Below are 17,351 nucleotides of genomic sequence, written 5' to 3'. Positions count from 1 at the left end.
GATTCTTCAAGTGAACGGAACATAGCCTTCATAGAATTGTTGGACATCGTAAAGATGGATGGGAAGTTGATGGCTACTGTATTCTGTGCAATGGAGGCAGCCATTTGTTTTGAATTTACAAAGAATTTTGTTTGTTTGTTCCTGCAGAGTGAGCTTAGATGAGATAACACAGTGAGAACGATGATGTGAATGAAGGTATGTATGTCCGGTTCAAGAATGCACTAGTTAGTCCATGTGGAGGACTGTTAGTGGAGGATTTTTCTAAAATATTTGAAAATTTGGACGGCGGTAAAATGAGTATTTTCAAATTTGAAGGAGAAAAACGTCACTTCACACAGAAGCAGTCGAAGAGTTTGAGTGCTTTTTACGAAAATGACGTGGATGTATTATGTCCACAGAATTTGAACCGGATCATTGATGTGATTAGGTAGGGACCGGTTAAAGAAGATAATAATTATTCTTAACCATTGTTCCCCCTAAATACGTGCATGAATGACAATGAACCGTCGGTTGCTTATTATAGAACGACGCTTCACGTTTCCCACCGCAGTCACGATGACATAGACTTTTGGCGCTTGATTTTTATCTATAAATACAAGCAACGATGTTAGCAATAAAATCAAATAATAGAGATGGAGAGAGAGATAACAGCCCGGACTTAGCCGAAGAATTCATGAATGCTGTGGTGGCTTCTCGTAAAAGAGCTATTGAGGATCGAGTGATGAAGAAAACGCTGGCCATGTGGACAAAATTCCAAAGACTCCAGTCCATCCTTGAGGGCGGACTAGCTGCTTCCTCTAGAGAGATGGCGGCACTAGGAAGATATCGGCGACGTCTTCGTGTGGCTGATAATGTTGGCGTCTTTTCTGACGATGGCATTTAACTTCTCATGCTGTTCAAGGAGAGGAGTGCTCTGAGAAGGATAGCCATCTCAGAGGAGTTTTCACGTATTTCCATCGGAGGGCTAAGCAGCTGGTTTGCATTCTGGAGGTTGTACGTAGATAGGGAGATTAAGAGTGTACGCCTCCGCCTCTGTTGATGTACTGCCCCCGTCTCTAATGATGTACTGCCCTCGCTTCTAATGATGTACTGCCCCCGCATCGTATAATAAGATAATTTTATTTTATATTACTGACTGTTTCTTGTCTTTTTCTTTTATTTCCTGCAAAATTAAACTGAGCATACACAAGAAATAATCATATCATGATACGTCAATCAAACCAAGCATATTACGAAAATAAGAGAACTTAGCCTCGGGTAGTGGTTTTGTGAAAATATCGGCTCTTTTTTTATCAGTATGAACATATTCAAGCCGTATTTCTTTCTTCATGACATGTTCTCGGATGAAATGGTGTCTGATATCGATATGCTTTGTCCGAGAGTGTATGACAGGGTTGTATGTTATGGCTATAGCGCTTGTGTTGTCGCAGAATATGGGAGATTCAGCAGCTTGGAGTCCATAGTCTTTTAAATGTTGCTGTATCCATAGCATCTGAGCACAACAACTTCCGGCTGCTAAGTATTCTGCTTCAGCGGTTGATGTAGCGATTGACGTTTGTTTCTCGCTGGCCCATGAAATAACTCTTTAACCCAAGAATTGGCATGAACCACTTGTGCTTTTTCGATCGATTTTGCATCCAGCATAATCTGCATCTGAGTAACCTACAAGATTAAAACTTGAATCTTTGGGATACCAAAGACCCACATTGGCAGTTTCTTTCAAATATTTGAGTATGCGTTTAGAGGCAGTAAAATGAGATTGCATGGTTTTAGCTTGAAACCGTGCACATAAACATACGACAAACATAATATCAGGTCGACTTGCGGTTAAGTATAGTAAGGACCCAATTAGTCCTCTGTACATTTTTTCATCCACCGAAATTCCCCCTTCATCTTTATCTAATTTGATTGATGAACTCATTCGAGTGCTGGCTTGAGAGCAATTTTCCATGCCAAATTTCTTTATCATATCTCGTGTATATTTGGCTTGATTAATGAAGATACCGTTTTCAGACTGCTTGACTTGCAGTCTTAAAAAATAGTTTAATTCGCCCATCATACTCATTTCAAATTGTTCCTGCATCTTCTTAGAAAATCTTTCACATAACTTAGGATTAGTTGATCCAAAAATAATATCGTCGACATATATTTGAACAAAAAGTGAATGATCATTTCTGGAGAATTTAAATAGAGTTTTATCAATTGTACCAATAGAGAATCCATGCTCGAGCAGAAATTTGGTTAGTGTGTCATACCATGCTCTCGGAGCTTGCTTGAGTCCATATAGAGCTTTATCCATTTTGTAAACGTGATCAGGAAAGGCATGATTAATGAAACCGGGTGGTTGTTCTACATAAACTTCCTCATTTAATAAACCATTCAGAAAGGCAGATTTAACATCCATTTGATATACTTTGAAGTCCTTAAATGCTGCAAAAGCTAGAAATATTCTAATGGCTTCTAATCTGGCAACAGGGGCAAAAGATTCATCAAACTCTATTCCTTCCTCATGTTTATATCCCTGAGCCACTAGACGAGCCTTATTTCTGATGATTAAACAACTTTCATTCATTTTGTTTCTGTAAACCCATCTAGTTCCAATTATGTGAGCATCATTAGGTCGAGATACTAAGTGACATACTCTGTTCTTTTCAAACTGATTAAGTTCTTCTTGCATAGCCTCTATCCAGTTTGTGTCTAGCAAGGCATCATCAATTTTCTTGGGTTCTATTTGAGAAACGAAAGCGGCCTGCATAAATTCATTTATAATCTGATTTCTAGTTCTAAGAGGAGCAGTAGGGTTACCAATGACCAGCTCGAGTGGATGATCCTTGTTCCACCGGAGACAAGGTCCATATGGATTTGGCTCGGTTGGTTGATTGATGTCATTTTCTTGTTCTGGTGCCTCTTCTTCCATTTGTATGTTCTGCGGTTGATAATTGTTTTCTGGTTCATTTGTCTGTTGATTTTGTTCTTGACCGGTTGGGTTTTCTTTGGAGATGGTTTCACATGTTCTTATTAGGTCTATCTCATCATCATCATTGCTAGCTTCAAGGTTAGTAGCTTCAAAATTATTTATCAGATCATGCATGCTACTGTTGCTATTGTCATGACATATAGATGATTCATCGAACACAACATGTATGGATTCTTCGACAGTGAGAGTTTTTTGATTATACACTCTGTATGCTTTACTCATTGCTGAGTATCCCAGAAAGATTTCATTTTCAGCCTTTACATCAAATGCAGTGAGATGCATTTTGCCATTTATATGAATAAAACACTTACAGCCAAATATGCGAAAGTACCCCACTTCTGGCAATTTGCCGGTCCATACTTCATATGGAGTCTTTTCATGATTTTTATTAATCATAGACCGATTCTGAGTGTAACAAGCTGTGTTGATGGCTTCATCCCAAAATCGTTGTGAGATACCAGATTCAGCCAGCATGGTTCTAGCTGCTTCCTTCAGTGTGCGGTTCCTTCTTTCTTCTACTCCATTTTGTTGTGGCGATCTTGCAGCTGATAACTCGTGTTTAATGCGATGATCTTCAAGGTAGGATGACAGGTATTTGTTCATAAATTCAGTTCCTCTGTCACTCCTGATTCTGTCAATTTCTTCCCTTTTCTCATTTTTAAGCCTCTTGAGCAGCTTAATTAGTTGATCGGCAGTTTGATCTTTGGAGCTTAGGAATAATACCCATGTGAATCTGGAGAAGTCGTCAATAACTACAAGAGTGTATTTCTTTCCCCCTAAGCTCATCACCGGAATAGGTCCAAACAGGTCCATATGAAGGAGTTCCAAACATCTTGCTGAAGAGTTTCTTCTCTTGCTTTTGAAAGTAGATGCATTTAAACATTCATCATTCCATTCTCTATAGGTATTTTGACTTCGATAACCAGTCAGCACAATGGTGCCTGCATTAGTTTAACCATGCATGTGTCTTTATGAAATTCAACCGTATACCCATTGTCACACAGTTGACTTATACTGATCAGGTTATAACATAAATTTTCTACCAAGAGAACATCTTTAATGATGATTTTGCCATGAATAATCTTACCCTTACCCATGGCTTTACCTTTAGCGTTGTCACCGAAAGTCATTGTTGGCCCCTTGAAATTCACAACTTCTGACAAGAGATTTTTGTTTCCTGACATATGTCTTGAGCATCCGCTGTCTAAAAACCATGTTGATTTTTCCAAGTTTTTCTTCTTTAGTTCCTGAAATTTTGAGATAAGAAATTGGTACCCTTTTTATTTGGGTCCTGAATTAATTAGACCCTTAGGAATCCACACTTGAATTATCCTTGCGGATTTTTTGTGATGTGTTCCAGGATAACCATGATTGGATAAATAATCTGGTGGTGAATGCAATATATGTTGTTTGGGCCTTTGGTTACTGTCATTCAATCTATACCTCTTTTGAACTGGTCGGCAATTGTAGTAATTGTTAGGTCTGGTTCTTGAGTGATATCCAGTTGAGCCATTGTAACCGGTTGAGTTTGGCCTGGGTTTGCGCCAATATCGTTTGGATTTATCACTCTGAACATAACCTAAACCACGTCGCCTCCCATTATTCTCAAGATTCATATTTTGAATGCCTTGATCTTCAGGATTATCATGTTCATATACCGAGCTAGATCTGACAAATTTAATTGATATTAAACTGTCTTTCTCTAGTAACGGTTGAGTTGAAGCTTCTGAGGTGCTGCAATCATTGATGTTGTAACCCAGCCCAGTTCTGTCTCCGACTGGTTTCTGCATCTCATGCATCCTATTAAGAGAAGCAGAGGACTTGTTCCAAGTATTGACGGTATTCATTAACCGTTTGTTTTCTTTTAGTGTAGCATGGAACAATCTTCGTAAATCATCATTCTCAGCCGCTAGCAGACTTAACTTAACTTTCAAACTTTCAACCTCTTTGTGCTGCGAACAGTTAGAGAGAGTTAACTTGTTTTTTATGTCTTGTTTTTCTGCTACAGCTTCATTGAATTTCATAGATAGTCCATTGAACGCATTTACCATGTCGTGTAGTGCTGTAACAAGATCTTCTCGTGTAAATTCTTCAGAGTTAAAGCCAAATACCATTTCATCTGTGGATTCTTGATCTTCCTTGGCCATGAGACACTCGACTGTCTCGTCTCCGCTTTCACTTGAAGATGCCTCAGAAGAGGATTTTTCTGACTCGATTTCAGCCCATTTTCCTTTGTCTTCTTCTGCAATCAGAACTCGCTGATTCTTTTTCTTGACGAATTTCTTATTGTCTTTGAACCGTCTTCTATTCTCTTGTTTCTTTTCATCCTTCTTTGGCCTATTGCATTCTGCAATAAAGTGTCCCTTCTCTCCACAGTTAAAACAACCTTGACCATCCTTAGTATGGTCCTTTTTAAAATAAGGTTTATTCATTTGAGATTGATTTTTGCGCATGAATTTGCTGAATTTCTTAACAAAAAGAGACATGGCTTCATTGCTTAGTTGCTCAGCCGATTTCTTACTTGTGGACTCTTCGACCGGAAGAGTCACTGTAGCAGCTACCAAAGACTTTGTTTGTTGAGTTGCGGATGGCTCTTCTTCAGTTCGTATTCCAAGCTCAAATTCATATGCTTTAAGATCAGCAAACAGATCATGGAGTTCCAGTTTGTTCAGATCTTTGGATTCGCGCATTGCTATGGTCTTCACATCCCATTCTCTGGGAAGAGCTCGCATGACCTTCAAAGCGATTTCTCTGTGGGAGTACTCTTTTCCAAGTGAGATGAGCTCGATGATAATGCTGCTAAACGGCTCATCAAATTCTGCAAGAGTTTCTCCTAGCTTCATCTTTGCATTATCGAATTTTTGGATAGCCACGGTCAGTTTGTTTTCTTTGATCTGATCATTGCCTTCGCACAGTTGAGTAAGTTTTTCCCATATCTCCTTTGCAGTGGTACAGGTCTTGATTTTGGCGAACATGTTCTTATCCAGAGTCTTATATAGAATATCTTTTGCAACGTTGTCCAGGTTTGCTTTCTTTTTATCCTCAGCTGTCCATTCAGATCTATGTTTCTCTATCATTTGAGTAGCACCGTCGGTTGTACCAACAGCTGTGTTTACTTTCATGATCTTCATTGGTCCATCAGTAATTACAAACCACATGTTGTCATCATGTGCTGCTAGATGTGACTGCATGCGAATTTTCCAATCATCATAGTCTTCCTTGGAGAACATAGGAATTTTGTTGAAAGATACCATGATTATTTGAATTATGTCAATGTTTAGAGAAAACTCCGCTCTGATACCACTTGTTAGGATCGGGAAAGAGTTTAGAGGGGGTGAATGAACTCTTTCAAATTTTATTGTTTTTGAATTTTTGCTATCAACTGTTTTTAGGCGGTTGAAAGATATTTTCTCAAACGGTTGAAAACTTGAACTACTGGTTGTGCGGAAAACAGTTCAGAGTTTTCAATGACCAATAAAATTAGTGATACCCTTAACAACAATAAGTGATTGAGAAATATTTGCAAGAAATAGATGACAACGGATTTTATGGATGTTCGGAGATTGAATACTCCTACGTCACCCATTCTTCCTTTGTTAGGAAGGATTTCACTAAAAGACTTTGACTTTAAAAAATGTTTGTAATAGCCCGATCCAACCAGGACTTATCACACTGCCTATATTGGAACTCTTAGTGATCACTTTACACTTCTGGATATTAAGAACCCTTAGTTCTCCAGACACCTCAAATTTTAATCAAATAACCACCAGGTTACTGATATGAAACAGTAGTTTGTTTGAGTAGCATGAAAAGATCCTTGGATGATCAAGTATGTTTCTGTTGAACTGCGTGCAGAGAGAGCGAAAATGAATATTGACTATGATTGCGCTCTAAGATTTTTTTTTTTTTTTTGAAGGCAAGCTCAATAATTTTTTTTGATGTATGTATGAGTTGTATAGCTTGTCTTGTTTAGCTTGCATCCCTCTCTGTTGATATAGCCGAATGACTTAACGGTCGGAAAGGACAGTTAACGTATATCTGAGCTTCTGAATCAGATGAGTCGCTTTCATCTTTATGAGCAATAAATGTTCGCATTTAATCTTCCTTTTGCTCATCACAAATCTGAAGCTCTTTCCTTGAGGATTTCCTCTTAAGGCAACTGTTCTTTTAGCATCAGAATATGAAGTCTATCTCTGAGCTTCCTTTCTGGGACAGAGAGTTAAATGCATATCATTCTTGGAATTGATGTGTAATCGTTGACTTCAAGGAGTTTTGAATGCATTCAACCGGTCAGAGAATGTCTTTTAGCAATAAGTTATTCTCTTAAATGAACCGGTTCACTTTTGCCGTAATCTGATGAATCAGCGGTTGAATATCAGCGGTTGAGAAACCTGTAGGTTTTTGCCGGTTGAGCTTATTAGGATTCCAGCCGCGTTTGATTTCGGTTTGTCATACACCAAAATTCTTGAAACGCTAGTTTCATTTCTTAACAAATATAAACGTCAACAAGTGAGACGACACTCAGCTAATATAAGTCGATGACAATCGAGTTTACAAATTTATATCATCATTTAAAAATTTGGATAAAGATTAAAAAATATTTTAGTAATTGTAAATTTTTTGGAAAGTGGATATGATAGTGATAAGGGAATATACAAATTTATTAAAATATATATTTTTATAATACTTTTTATTAAATGAAACTAGAGTACTTTTATAATCTTAGATGAGTTATTGTTGGTATTGTAAAAATTTTATCATGATACCAAAGTTTGTTATTCTAAATGTCTTATGAAAAACTGAATATTCATAAGAAGAAGTTTTCTAAGAAGCCTAACTGATTACAAAGCCAGACGGATAAAGCATAAGAAAGATACTGATAACTAAATCGATTCAAGGATAACTAATGAAGCTCGATTGACAAATATCAGTCAATCCAAATCCATACATTCCCTAAAAAAATCAGTATAATCAATGATTAAGTATTAGAGCCTAGTTGAAATAACGGATAAAGTTTTCCGTGTCAACAATCACTGAATCTTAACAGAATTTCGGGTTTCAGCTACCAGAACATGTCAGACAATACGATGACACGACAACAACGACATCTGTATTTGAAAACGAATATGTTATTTTGAAAAGTTTACCATTGCAGAGTACTCTATATATAGATAAGTTGAACAAAGCATAAAGGTAACAGACACACAATCTATCTTTGAACTTCTAAGAAACCAACCGACCTTCTCTGAAAAAGCTCTCTGCGAGCCAAATCGGAAAGTCAACACACGTTGATAAGTCTATTATCTGATCATTTTGAGGATCAAATTTGTGCTTAAATTTCCTTTTGAAATCTATGTAATTGAGAGTAATAACTCTTGCTGCTCAAATCGTTCTAGATTGAAATTTACTAAGTGTTTCAGTTAGGCAGTGTATAGTCCTACTGAAGTGGGTGATTTCAAATAGTTTGTAATTACCAAAGTCTTTTAGTACAATTCTTCTGTGAGAAAGAAGGGGTGATGTAGGAGTATTGAAGTCTCCGAACATCCAGAAATAAATTTGTGCATATTTATCTTTCAGTTTATCTACCTTAAGTATTATTTAGTAATCTCCAACTGATTTTCTTGACAAGCCGTTTGTTCAAAAAATCTCAGTCAGTCTACTTCTGCATAGTTCATACTGATTGACTTACTGATAACCCAACTGACAATAATCAAATTTCAGTATTGTTAAACCAACCAAAATATTTTGTAACTCTGAATTTACTTCCGATCCTAATAAGTGATATCCGAGTGGTTTATTCTTGTCTCTGAACAAAATTTTTTGAATGACATCATTCAACAAGATCCCAAAATTCTCTAAAGAAACTTTGATGACCGGAAGATTAGTACGTATTTTAATGAATAAACAAATATACATTTTGATTGATGTATTTTAATGAAAACAGTTATCTTATTCACCATTAAACAGTTAAAAAATATAAATGCAATTCTAAGCATATATAAGTTGAAGAATAATTATCGATCAAAAGGAAAGACAATAAGCATGGAATAAGTCCATCTTAGTTCAACCTAATCAATTAATTAAAGAATTTAAAAAACGTGAGTAGATTGTCGACAAATTAACAATGTAATTTTATTTCATAACTAAAGAGAGGCAAATGCAGAATCATGGTTAAAAAAAAACAAACAAAGATCAATGTTGAATTTGACATAAGTCCATTCGAGTCTTTTTATATTGGTCAGACTTAAAGAGTAGTGAGCCAGGTCATGTTTGGATTGTTGACCACTGTTCATTGTTCGCAGCAATATTTGTTTACGCGATGCAATACCAAAAGTCCCCCACAAAAGAATATTCATTGCGCATCAAAGCTTCACAAAGAAACCACCACTTGAAAATTATATATAAAAATACGTACTAGGAAATGAAAAAAGATTGATAGATGGTAATTGAATAAATAACAAAATGAAAAATGCAGTTCATTTCCATGCTTTCCTCCCACGGAATTGTTTGCCCGGCCGCGCTGCTCGTTTCTTCTTCTCTTGAATAGACTTGGCCACCTTAGCTCTCTTTGCTGCAAGGGGCATGGCTTTATTGTGTACCCTCTGCTCATTGCTCAGACCACCCGTCTGTGCAACATACAAACATATTCGAAAAATAAACCCAAGAAGAAAATAACCAGAGTTGAACGCGTTTTTCTCGTCAAAATAGCAACCCAACTCTCAAAAGGCAGACTCTTGAGTCCAAAGAACATATACGACACACGCACCTTTCTCCGTTTTATAGCAGTCCGAGCCTGGTATTCCCCTCTTTCCTCCCTCCCTGCTCTTATTAACGCCAGTTTTTGTTCCTTGGTTAGTTTCTGCTTTATTTTAGCCTGATACGAGACAACAACAGTTAGCACCAAGAATATAATCAATGTGAACAAAGGATAATGAAATTTGACAAATAGAACTTACGATATAAGAACATTGAAAAAGAATTACTCACGTCAAGTTTGGCAGTATGAACTCTTTTGACCCTAAGTTGCTCGGAGCTTGGAAGCTTAAACCCATTATGGGTCAAGGCAATCCTTGCCTCCTCCTTAGCCTGACGATAAACGGAAAAGAAGAAAACGAGTTGATGGATATTCAGGACTTCATAAAGTAACACTAAAGCACAAATAGTATCTCTTAATTTTTAATACATTCTTCGATCAGCATTAAGATCCAAACCTTCAGCTCTTTTATCCTTTCGAAGACCTCATTGGATAGAATGCCATCTTTTGCATCTGAGGAGGCATTTCCATATTTCACCCTAGCTAATTTCTTCAAAGCTTGTAAACTTTTATCGGCAGCATTTAGTTGTTCTTCAAAATCAAAGGCCTTCCTCTTTTGTGCTTTCGATCCACCGTCATAAACACCATCATCCCTCCTACTTGTATCCATTTCAAGTAATCCACTGTTTTCAGCATCATCGTTTTCATCCCCGGCAGCGTCACAGTCATCTTCATCGGACACTTCATTATGGAGTGGTTCGTCACCAGTGCTATTATCATCCATCTCAAAACCATTATCACTGGAACAATCACATTTATTTTCAAGATCTCCCTCATTTTCACCACCACCACCATCCTTTTCGATAAGACCAACACCACCATTGCTCTCATAATCCTCACCGAGCATGCTAGCACCGCTCTCCTCATCTACATCCTCATCACTATCAACCCCTTGCTCCAACAACTCAATGTCTGGGATATCGCTAGCGACATTCACTTCACCATATGCCTTAGGTCTGGCCTCTGGATTAATGGGCCTCCCTCTATCCTTCTTGCTCAACAGTGAGGGGAAAACCTGCAAACAAAATGTCAGATTTCCTGAAAGTCAGTGTGAGAGATAGTACGCATGTGTGTGTCCAAGGGATAATGCATCACACCACTCGAAAAAAACGGAGAAGGGCACGAGCAGCTGAACGAACTCCTTGCTCCTTCGACTGGTCATACAGCACAAGGTCTTGCAGCAAATCTTCGGTCATCAACTGAAGATAAGAGGGAAAAAGTACAGGACATGATTCTCAGTTGAAGTGCAGGAAGGAAAAGGGATAAACCACACTTCAAGGCTGTCAAGGAGTATACCAAGGGCATTCGTAAACATATCTCATGCACTGTGTGCAGCCCAACAGCGATGGCCTGCCAAGACACAATTATACCAAGTAAAGATCATCAAATGGAAGAAATATATCAAGAAAAACAAATTGGCACCTCCGGACGCGATCTATCATGCACAAATTGGTTGACTATTTGCTTAAATAATGGTTCAACTGCATCTGGCGGGACCTAGTAAAGCAAGACGATTTGGCATCGAACATGAATCTTCGGGGTAAATAAAAAGATAAAGAGTAAAGAAAGTACAAGGAGATAGAACTTGGGTGAATAATAGCTAAGCTAAAACGAAAATGATTATACCATGTCATGACATGCCTGAATAGCAGCACAAAGTAATCTTGCGATATGGCTTTGACAAGGCTGCCAATGCATTAATAACAATACTTTGACTAAAAACCAAATTTAAATGCACTATAAGCAGACTTAGGTGAGAAATCATAGTAAGTTACCACCTGAGAGTGGTACATCATCACACCTGGACATATTTCTGAAAGTATGGATAGAAGTTTAATAAATCAAACGGTGAAGGCCAACAGTTCGGGCAATACTTCAAGAAACATCATCTTAACCTAAGATGATAAGAAAAATCTCAAATAAAATTGAACAGCATAAGTTTATCCAATTAAACAAATCAAAAGAATTATATCTTAATCAAGCACTGAACAACAATTACCTCAAACCTCTCGTTGCAATTTTGCAGGCGTGACAACAGTTTTTCCGCAAAGCCCTTTATGCAGAATGTTGTACAGACTTTTATTTTACCCTTTATACCAGAGCATATTAAAGAAATTGATAGGATAAAATATTGAACAGACCTGCGTATCTTTCAAATGATTCAGTGGGGAACAGTTGTTTGTGATACTACCGTCGAAAGACAGCCTCTGTTTCTTCTTCATGCTACGGGCGACTCGCAGCAGTTTTGCTTTCTTTTTCTTTTTGCTAGATGCGGTGCCTTTATGGCTTGCCTACATATTCAAGGATCAGAAAACTGGCAGTGAAATAATGAATCTGCAAACAACATGAGGCACTTTTCTATTCTGTGTTAAGATTTGTCTAAACCAAGAAGAAATGCCACATATATTTCAAACAATCTTATTTAGTGTCTTAAAAAAAGAGTGAGATAAGGGGAGAATGCAGACGTTAACAATGCTGGAGGATGTGCTTAGGGACCTTACACTTTTTCCAGCTGGTAGTATCGCACTAATGCACAAGGGTAGTCTCTAAGGCATGTACATAAATCGTATTAAAAGTAAATATAATGAGCAACCAACCTTGTAGAAAGCCTCTTTAGTCAGTGCTATTTGAGGCAGTTGAGCTGTTGCGTCATCTTCGCCGCCAGAATCATTACTATCATCACCATCTAAAATCTTCTCAAAATCAAGAAGAAATGACAAAGCAGCTGTCATGATCCTGAGAAATCCAAACATGCTCACAGCTTTCAGGACTCAATAGGTGTTTTGAAGCACAGAAGAATTAGACTACATCGCATGTCAATTCAAACCTTGATGATGAATGAAAACATGCCATACATATTGCATTTGATGTCCTCTCATCAAACCAAACTTTCCTTCGATGGAGATCGCACAGGGTAACTAGAGCCACTTTTGCTTTCGCTTCTTCCTCTTGCTGCTGTGCAATGAGAAACGACAGCATGAACTGAGAGAAAATCAACTGATACGAGAACCACAGATTATCTAGTAGATAAAATACCAGCAGCATCCTATATAAAACATTCTGAAGTGCCCGATTCTTTGGATCATTCTTATGCTTCCGGTTCCTACCCCAAATACTCTGAATAACATGAGAGAATGCCAGTTTTTTTAATGCCCGATCTCCCAAAGTCTGTAGCTCCACGAACAACACAAGGGTCTCAGGGATATCAATCATCTGATACAAGAGAAATCAGTTTCAACCTTCATTTAAAGGTACACAAACTCTTGACATAGTTTCCTCCGTTCCACAAAAAGCGTACCGTGTCTAAATTGAATGCTTTCCAAGGCCATACAACCAATGAACAAAATAATCCACACTAAAAAGCTGAGTAATACGTAATCAAGATTTGTCCAAAACCTTAGATGCTTAAATTTCCCATAAAGTTTAACAGAAAAATGAAATTTTGCAATACCAAAAAAAAAACTGTACCTTGCGATTAGCCAACAGAACCAGAGCTCGAGTCACATTCACCCTGAGTCCGGACGGCAGGCATCGTGCAGATGAATTTAAAAACAGGGCCAACTTGTTTGGATAACCGAACAACTGTTTCGGGTAAAATTGAGTGACATGGGCCAAAAACATGGAACGATCCCCTAAATCCCGAGCCACCGTCGGGTCATTGGCGATTCCACTCAACGAGGTGAAATTCAACGAGGCTTGCCTCTCAAAGAGCTCAAGCAATAACTTAAATTGATTGTAGATTAGGTTTAGCTCTGACTCGTAACCTTCTGGGTCATATTTCATTTTGCTTTGCAGGTTCGGTAGATTGAGCTTTTCTGCTTTCCACACGTATAATTTTTTTAAAATCACATATGTGTGAATCTTGTTCATCTAAATCATAAGGAGACAGTGTCCTTTAAGTAGCATCGACTTACGGGTTGATTCCATCCTACATGTAGAGGCACTACTCACATGATAGAATCAAGGGCCAAAATTTAGCCACACATACACGGGGTGGACTAATTTTTTTAAAATCACATATGTGTGTGAATCTTGTCCATCCAAATCATGTGGAGGCAGAGCCCCCTTAGATAGCATCGCCTTAACCTTCTAAGGGTTGATTTCATCCTACATGTAAGGGCACTACCCACATGATAGAATCAAGGGCCCAAATTTAGCCACACATACACGGGGTCCACTAATTTTTTTAAAATCACATATGTGTGTGAATCTTGTCCATCCAAATCATGTAGAGGCAGTGCCCCTTAGGTAGCATCGACTTAACCTTCTGAGGGTTGATTCCATCTTACATGTAGGTGCACTGCACTACCCACATGATAGAATCAAGGGCCCAAATTTAGACACACATAAACGGAGTCCACTAATTTTTTTAAAATCACATATGTGTGGGTTGATTCCATCCAAATCATGTAGGGGGCACTACCCACATTATAGAATCAAGGGCCCAAATTTAGCCAGATAAACACAATGTCCACTAACTTTTTTAAAATCATCTACGTGTGAATCTTGTCCATCCAAATCATGTGGAGGCAGTGCCCCCTTAGGTAGCATCGACTTAACCTTCTGAGAGTTGATTTCATCCTACATGTAAGGGCACTACCCACATGATAGAATCAAGGGCCCAAATTTAGCCACACATACACGGGGTCCACTAATTTTTTTAAAATCACATATGTGTGTGAATCTTGTCCATCCAAATCATGTAGAGGCAGTGCCCCTTAGGTAGCATCGACTTAACCTTTTGAGGGTTGATTTCATCTTACATGTAGGTGCACTGCACTACCCACATGATAGAATCAAGGGCCCAAATTTAGACACACATAAACGGGGTCCACTAATTTTTTTAAAATCACATATGGGTGGGTTGATTCCATCCTACATGTAGGGGCACTACCCCACATTATAGAATCAAGGGCCCAAATTTAGCCAGATATACACAAGGTCCACTAATTTTTTTAAAATCACATACGTGTGTGAATCTTGTCCATCCAAATCATGTGGAGGCAGTGCCCCCTTAGGTAGTATCGACTTAACCTTCTGAGAGTTGATTTCATCCTACATGTAGGGCACTACCTACATGATAGAATCAAGGGCCTAAATTTAGCCACACATACACGGGGTTTACTAATTTTTTTAAAATCAAATACGTGTGTGAATCTTGCCCATCCAAATCATGTGGAGGCAGTGCCCCCTTAGGTAGCATCGACTTAACCTTCTGAGGGTTGATTACATCCTACATGTAGGGGCACTAACCACATAATAGAATCAAGGGCCTAAATTTAGCCACACATACACGGGGTTTACTAATTTTTTTAAAATCACATACGTGTGTGAATCTTGCCCATCCAAATCATGTGGAGGCAGTGCCCCCTTAGGTAGCATCGACTTAACCTTCTGAGGGTTGATTACATCCTACATGTAGGGGCACTAACCACATGATAGAATCAAGGGCCCAAATTTAGCCACACATACACGGGGTCCACTAATTTTTTTAAAAATCACATATGTGTGTGAATCTTGTCGATCCAAATCATGTGGAGGCAGTGCCCCCTTAGGTAGCATCGACTTAACCTTCTGAGGGTTGATTCCATCCTACATGTAGGGGCACTACACACATGATAGAATAAAGGGCCCAAATTTAGCAACACATACACGGGGTCAACTAATTTTTTTAAAATCACATATGTGTGTGAATCTTGTCCATCCAAATCATGTGGAGGCAGTGCCCCCTTAGGTAGCATCGACTTAACCTTCTTAGTGTTGATTTCATCCTACATGTAGGGGCACTACCCACATGATATAATCAAGGTCCCAAATTTAGCCACACATACATGGGGTGGACTAATTTTTTTAAAATCACATATGTGTGTGAATCTTGTCGATCCAAATCTTGTGGAGGCAGTGCCCCTTTAGGTAGCATCGACTTAACCTTCTGAGGGTTGATTCCATCTTACATGTAGGGGCACTACACACATGATAGAATCATGGGCCAAATTTAGCCACACATACACGGAGTCCACTAATTTTTTTAAAATCACATATGTGTGTGAATCTTGTCCATCCAAATTATGTGGAGGCAGTGCCCCCTTAGGTAGCATCGACTTAACCTTCTGAGGGTTGATTCCATCCTACATGTAGGGGCACTACCCACATGATAGAATCAAGGGCCCAAATTTAGCCACACATACACGGTGTCCACTAATTTTTTTAAAATCACATATGTGTATGAATCTTGTCCATCCAAATCATGTGGAGGCAGTGCCCCCTTAGGTAGCATCGACAGAGTATTTTTGAAGATTTCACCTTTCAGAGGCGTTGTCAGATTTGGCAAGCGTGGAAAATTGTCTCCTAGATACGTCGGTCCGTATGAGATTCTTGAGAAGATTGGCGATCGAGCGTACAGACTTGCTCTTCCTCCTTCACTGTCCGATATACATGACGTTTTTCATGTATCGATGTTGCGCAGATATATGCCGGATGATTCTCATGTTATTCAACCTGACGAAGCCGAGTTAGATCAGACTTTGAGCTACGTCGAGCCACCGATACAGATTCTGGATAGGAAGGAAAAGAAGCTTAGAACCAACACCATTCCGCTTGTGAAGATTCAGTGGAGTCGTCATGGCATCGAGGAAGCAACTTGGGAGACGGAGTCTGAGATGAGACAGAGGCATCCCGAGCTATTCCTATGATGTGAGTCTTTCTTCCCGTTTTGATTTTACTGTTTTGGGTATACTAGTGTGATTACTGGTTTATAAGTTCGAGGACGAACTATTGTCTAAGAGGGGGAGAAATGTAAGGCTCGAGAATTATCAACTGGCATTGATGCTAGACTCATAGAAGTAAGAATGCATGACGTTTAAATGAGATTTTGAGTAGCATGGCCGAAGCCACACCGCCCCCGCAGTGCTAAAACTACCGCCCCCGCGGTGTAGGTGATAGAAAATTGGGAGATTTTTTCGAAGTAACACCGCACCCGCGGTGCGCGCACGACCGCACCCGCGGTGCTGAGACCGCACCCGCGGCGGTGCAAGCGCCGCACCCGCGGTGCGTGAATTTCTGAAAATGATATGGCTGCCGAGAGCTCAGCGCACCCGCGCCCTTACACTGCCGCACCCGCGGTAATGCGTGTTGATTGAAAAACGTAACACTTGTTCCTTTGCATGCCTAAATGGTTATGTGTCTTCATTTCCTCATTCATTCAGATTTAAGAACCGAGAGCATGGGAGGGAGGAGCTTTCATGTCTTTTTCTCTTTAAATTGTGGTTTTGAATGATTTAGCCATCCGATTTATATTCCGAGTTAAGATTTGTGATCCTTGCATCGTTGGCTACGAAAGGATGTAAGTTTTATATAATTCCAGTATGATTCGAAATTCATATGTTGGGGAAAATTATGTTTTGAGTTGAGAAATGCGTTCTTGATAGTATGAGCATCGTAGAAACGTTATCGGATTGAGTTTCAGATACTATATGACGTTGTTTCGAAATTCCAGCATGTATTGTATTGAGAATATGCAGATTTCAGCATGTATAGTGATGTTAGATGAGATTATGAGTT

At 38.9% G+C, this 17,351-nt stretch overlaps 1 protein-coding gene across 1 annotated transcript; it reads right to left on the bottom strand.

Annotated features, from left to right (window-relative positions):
* Positions 1-9,302: 9,302 nt before the first annotated feature.
* On the bottom strand, positions 9,303-13,661 carry LOC140809054 (uncharacterized). The gene is given in 17 exon segments (XM_073166521.1): positions 9,303-9,603; positions 9,744-9,851; positions 9,965-10,063; positions 10,189-10,806; positions 10,889-10,990; positions 11,088-11,141; positions 11,214-11,288; positions 11,418-11,477; positions 11,593-11,633; positions 11,636-11,662; positions 11,665-11,686; positions 11,791-11,844; positions 11,933-12,082; positions 12,389-12,527; positions 12,619-12,743; positions 12,828-13,004; positions 13,260-13,661. Coding segments are annotated over 17 exon segments (2,403 nt in total). The 3' UTR covers positions 9,303-9,453.
* Positions 13,662-17,351: the final 3,690 nt, after the last annotated feature.

This window comes from Primulina eburnea, chromosome 13 (assembly GCF_022965805.1).
Source record: "Primulina eburnea isolate SZY01 chromosome 13, ASM2296580v1, whole genome shotgun sequence".
Classification (NCBI taxonomy): Eukaryota; Viridiplantae; Streptophyta; class Magnoliopsida; order Lamiales; family Gesneriaceae; genus Primulina; species Primulina eburnea.
This window is presented reverse-complemented; position numbering and strand designations above follow the sequence as displayed.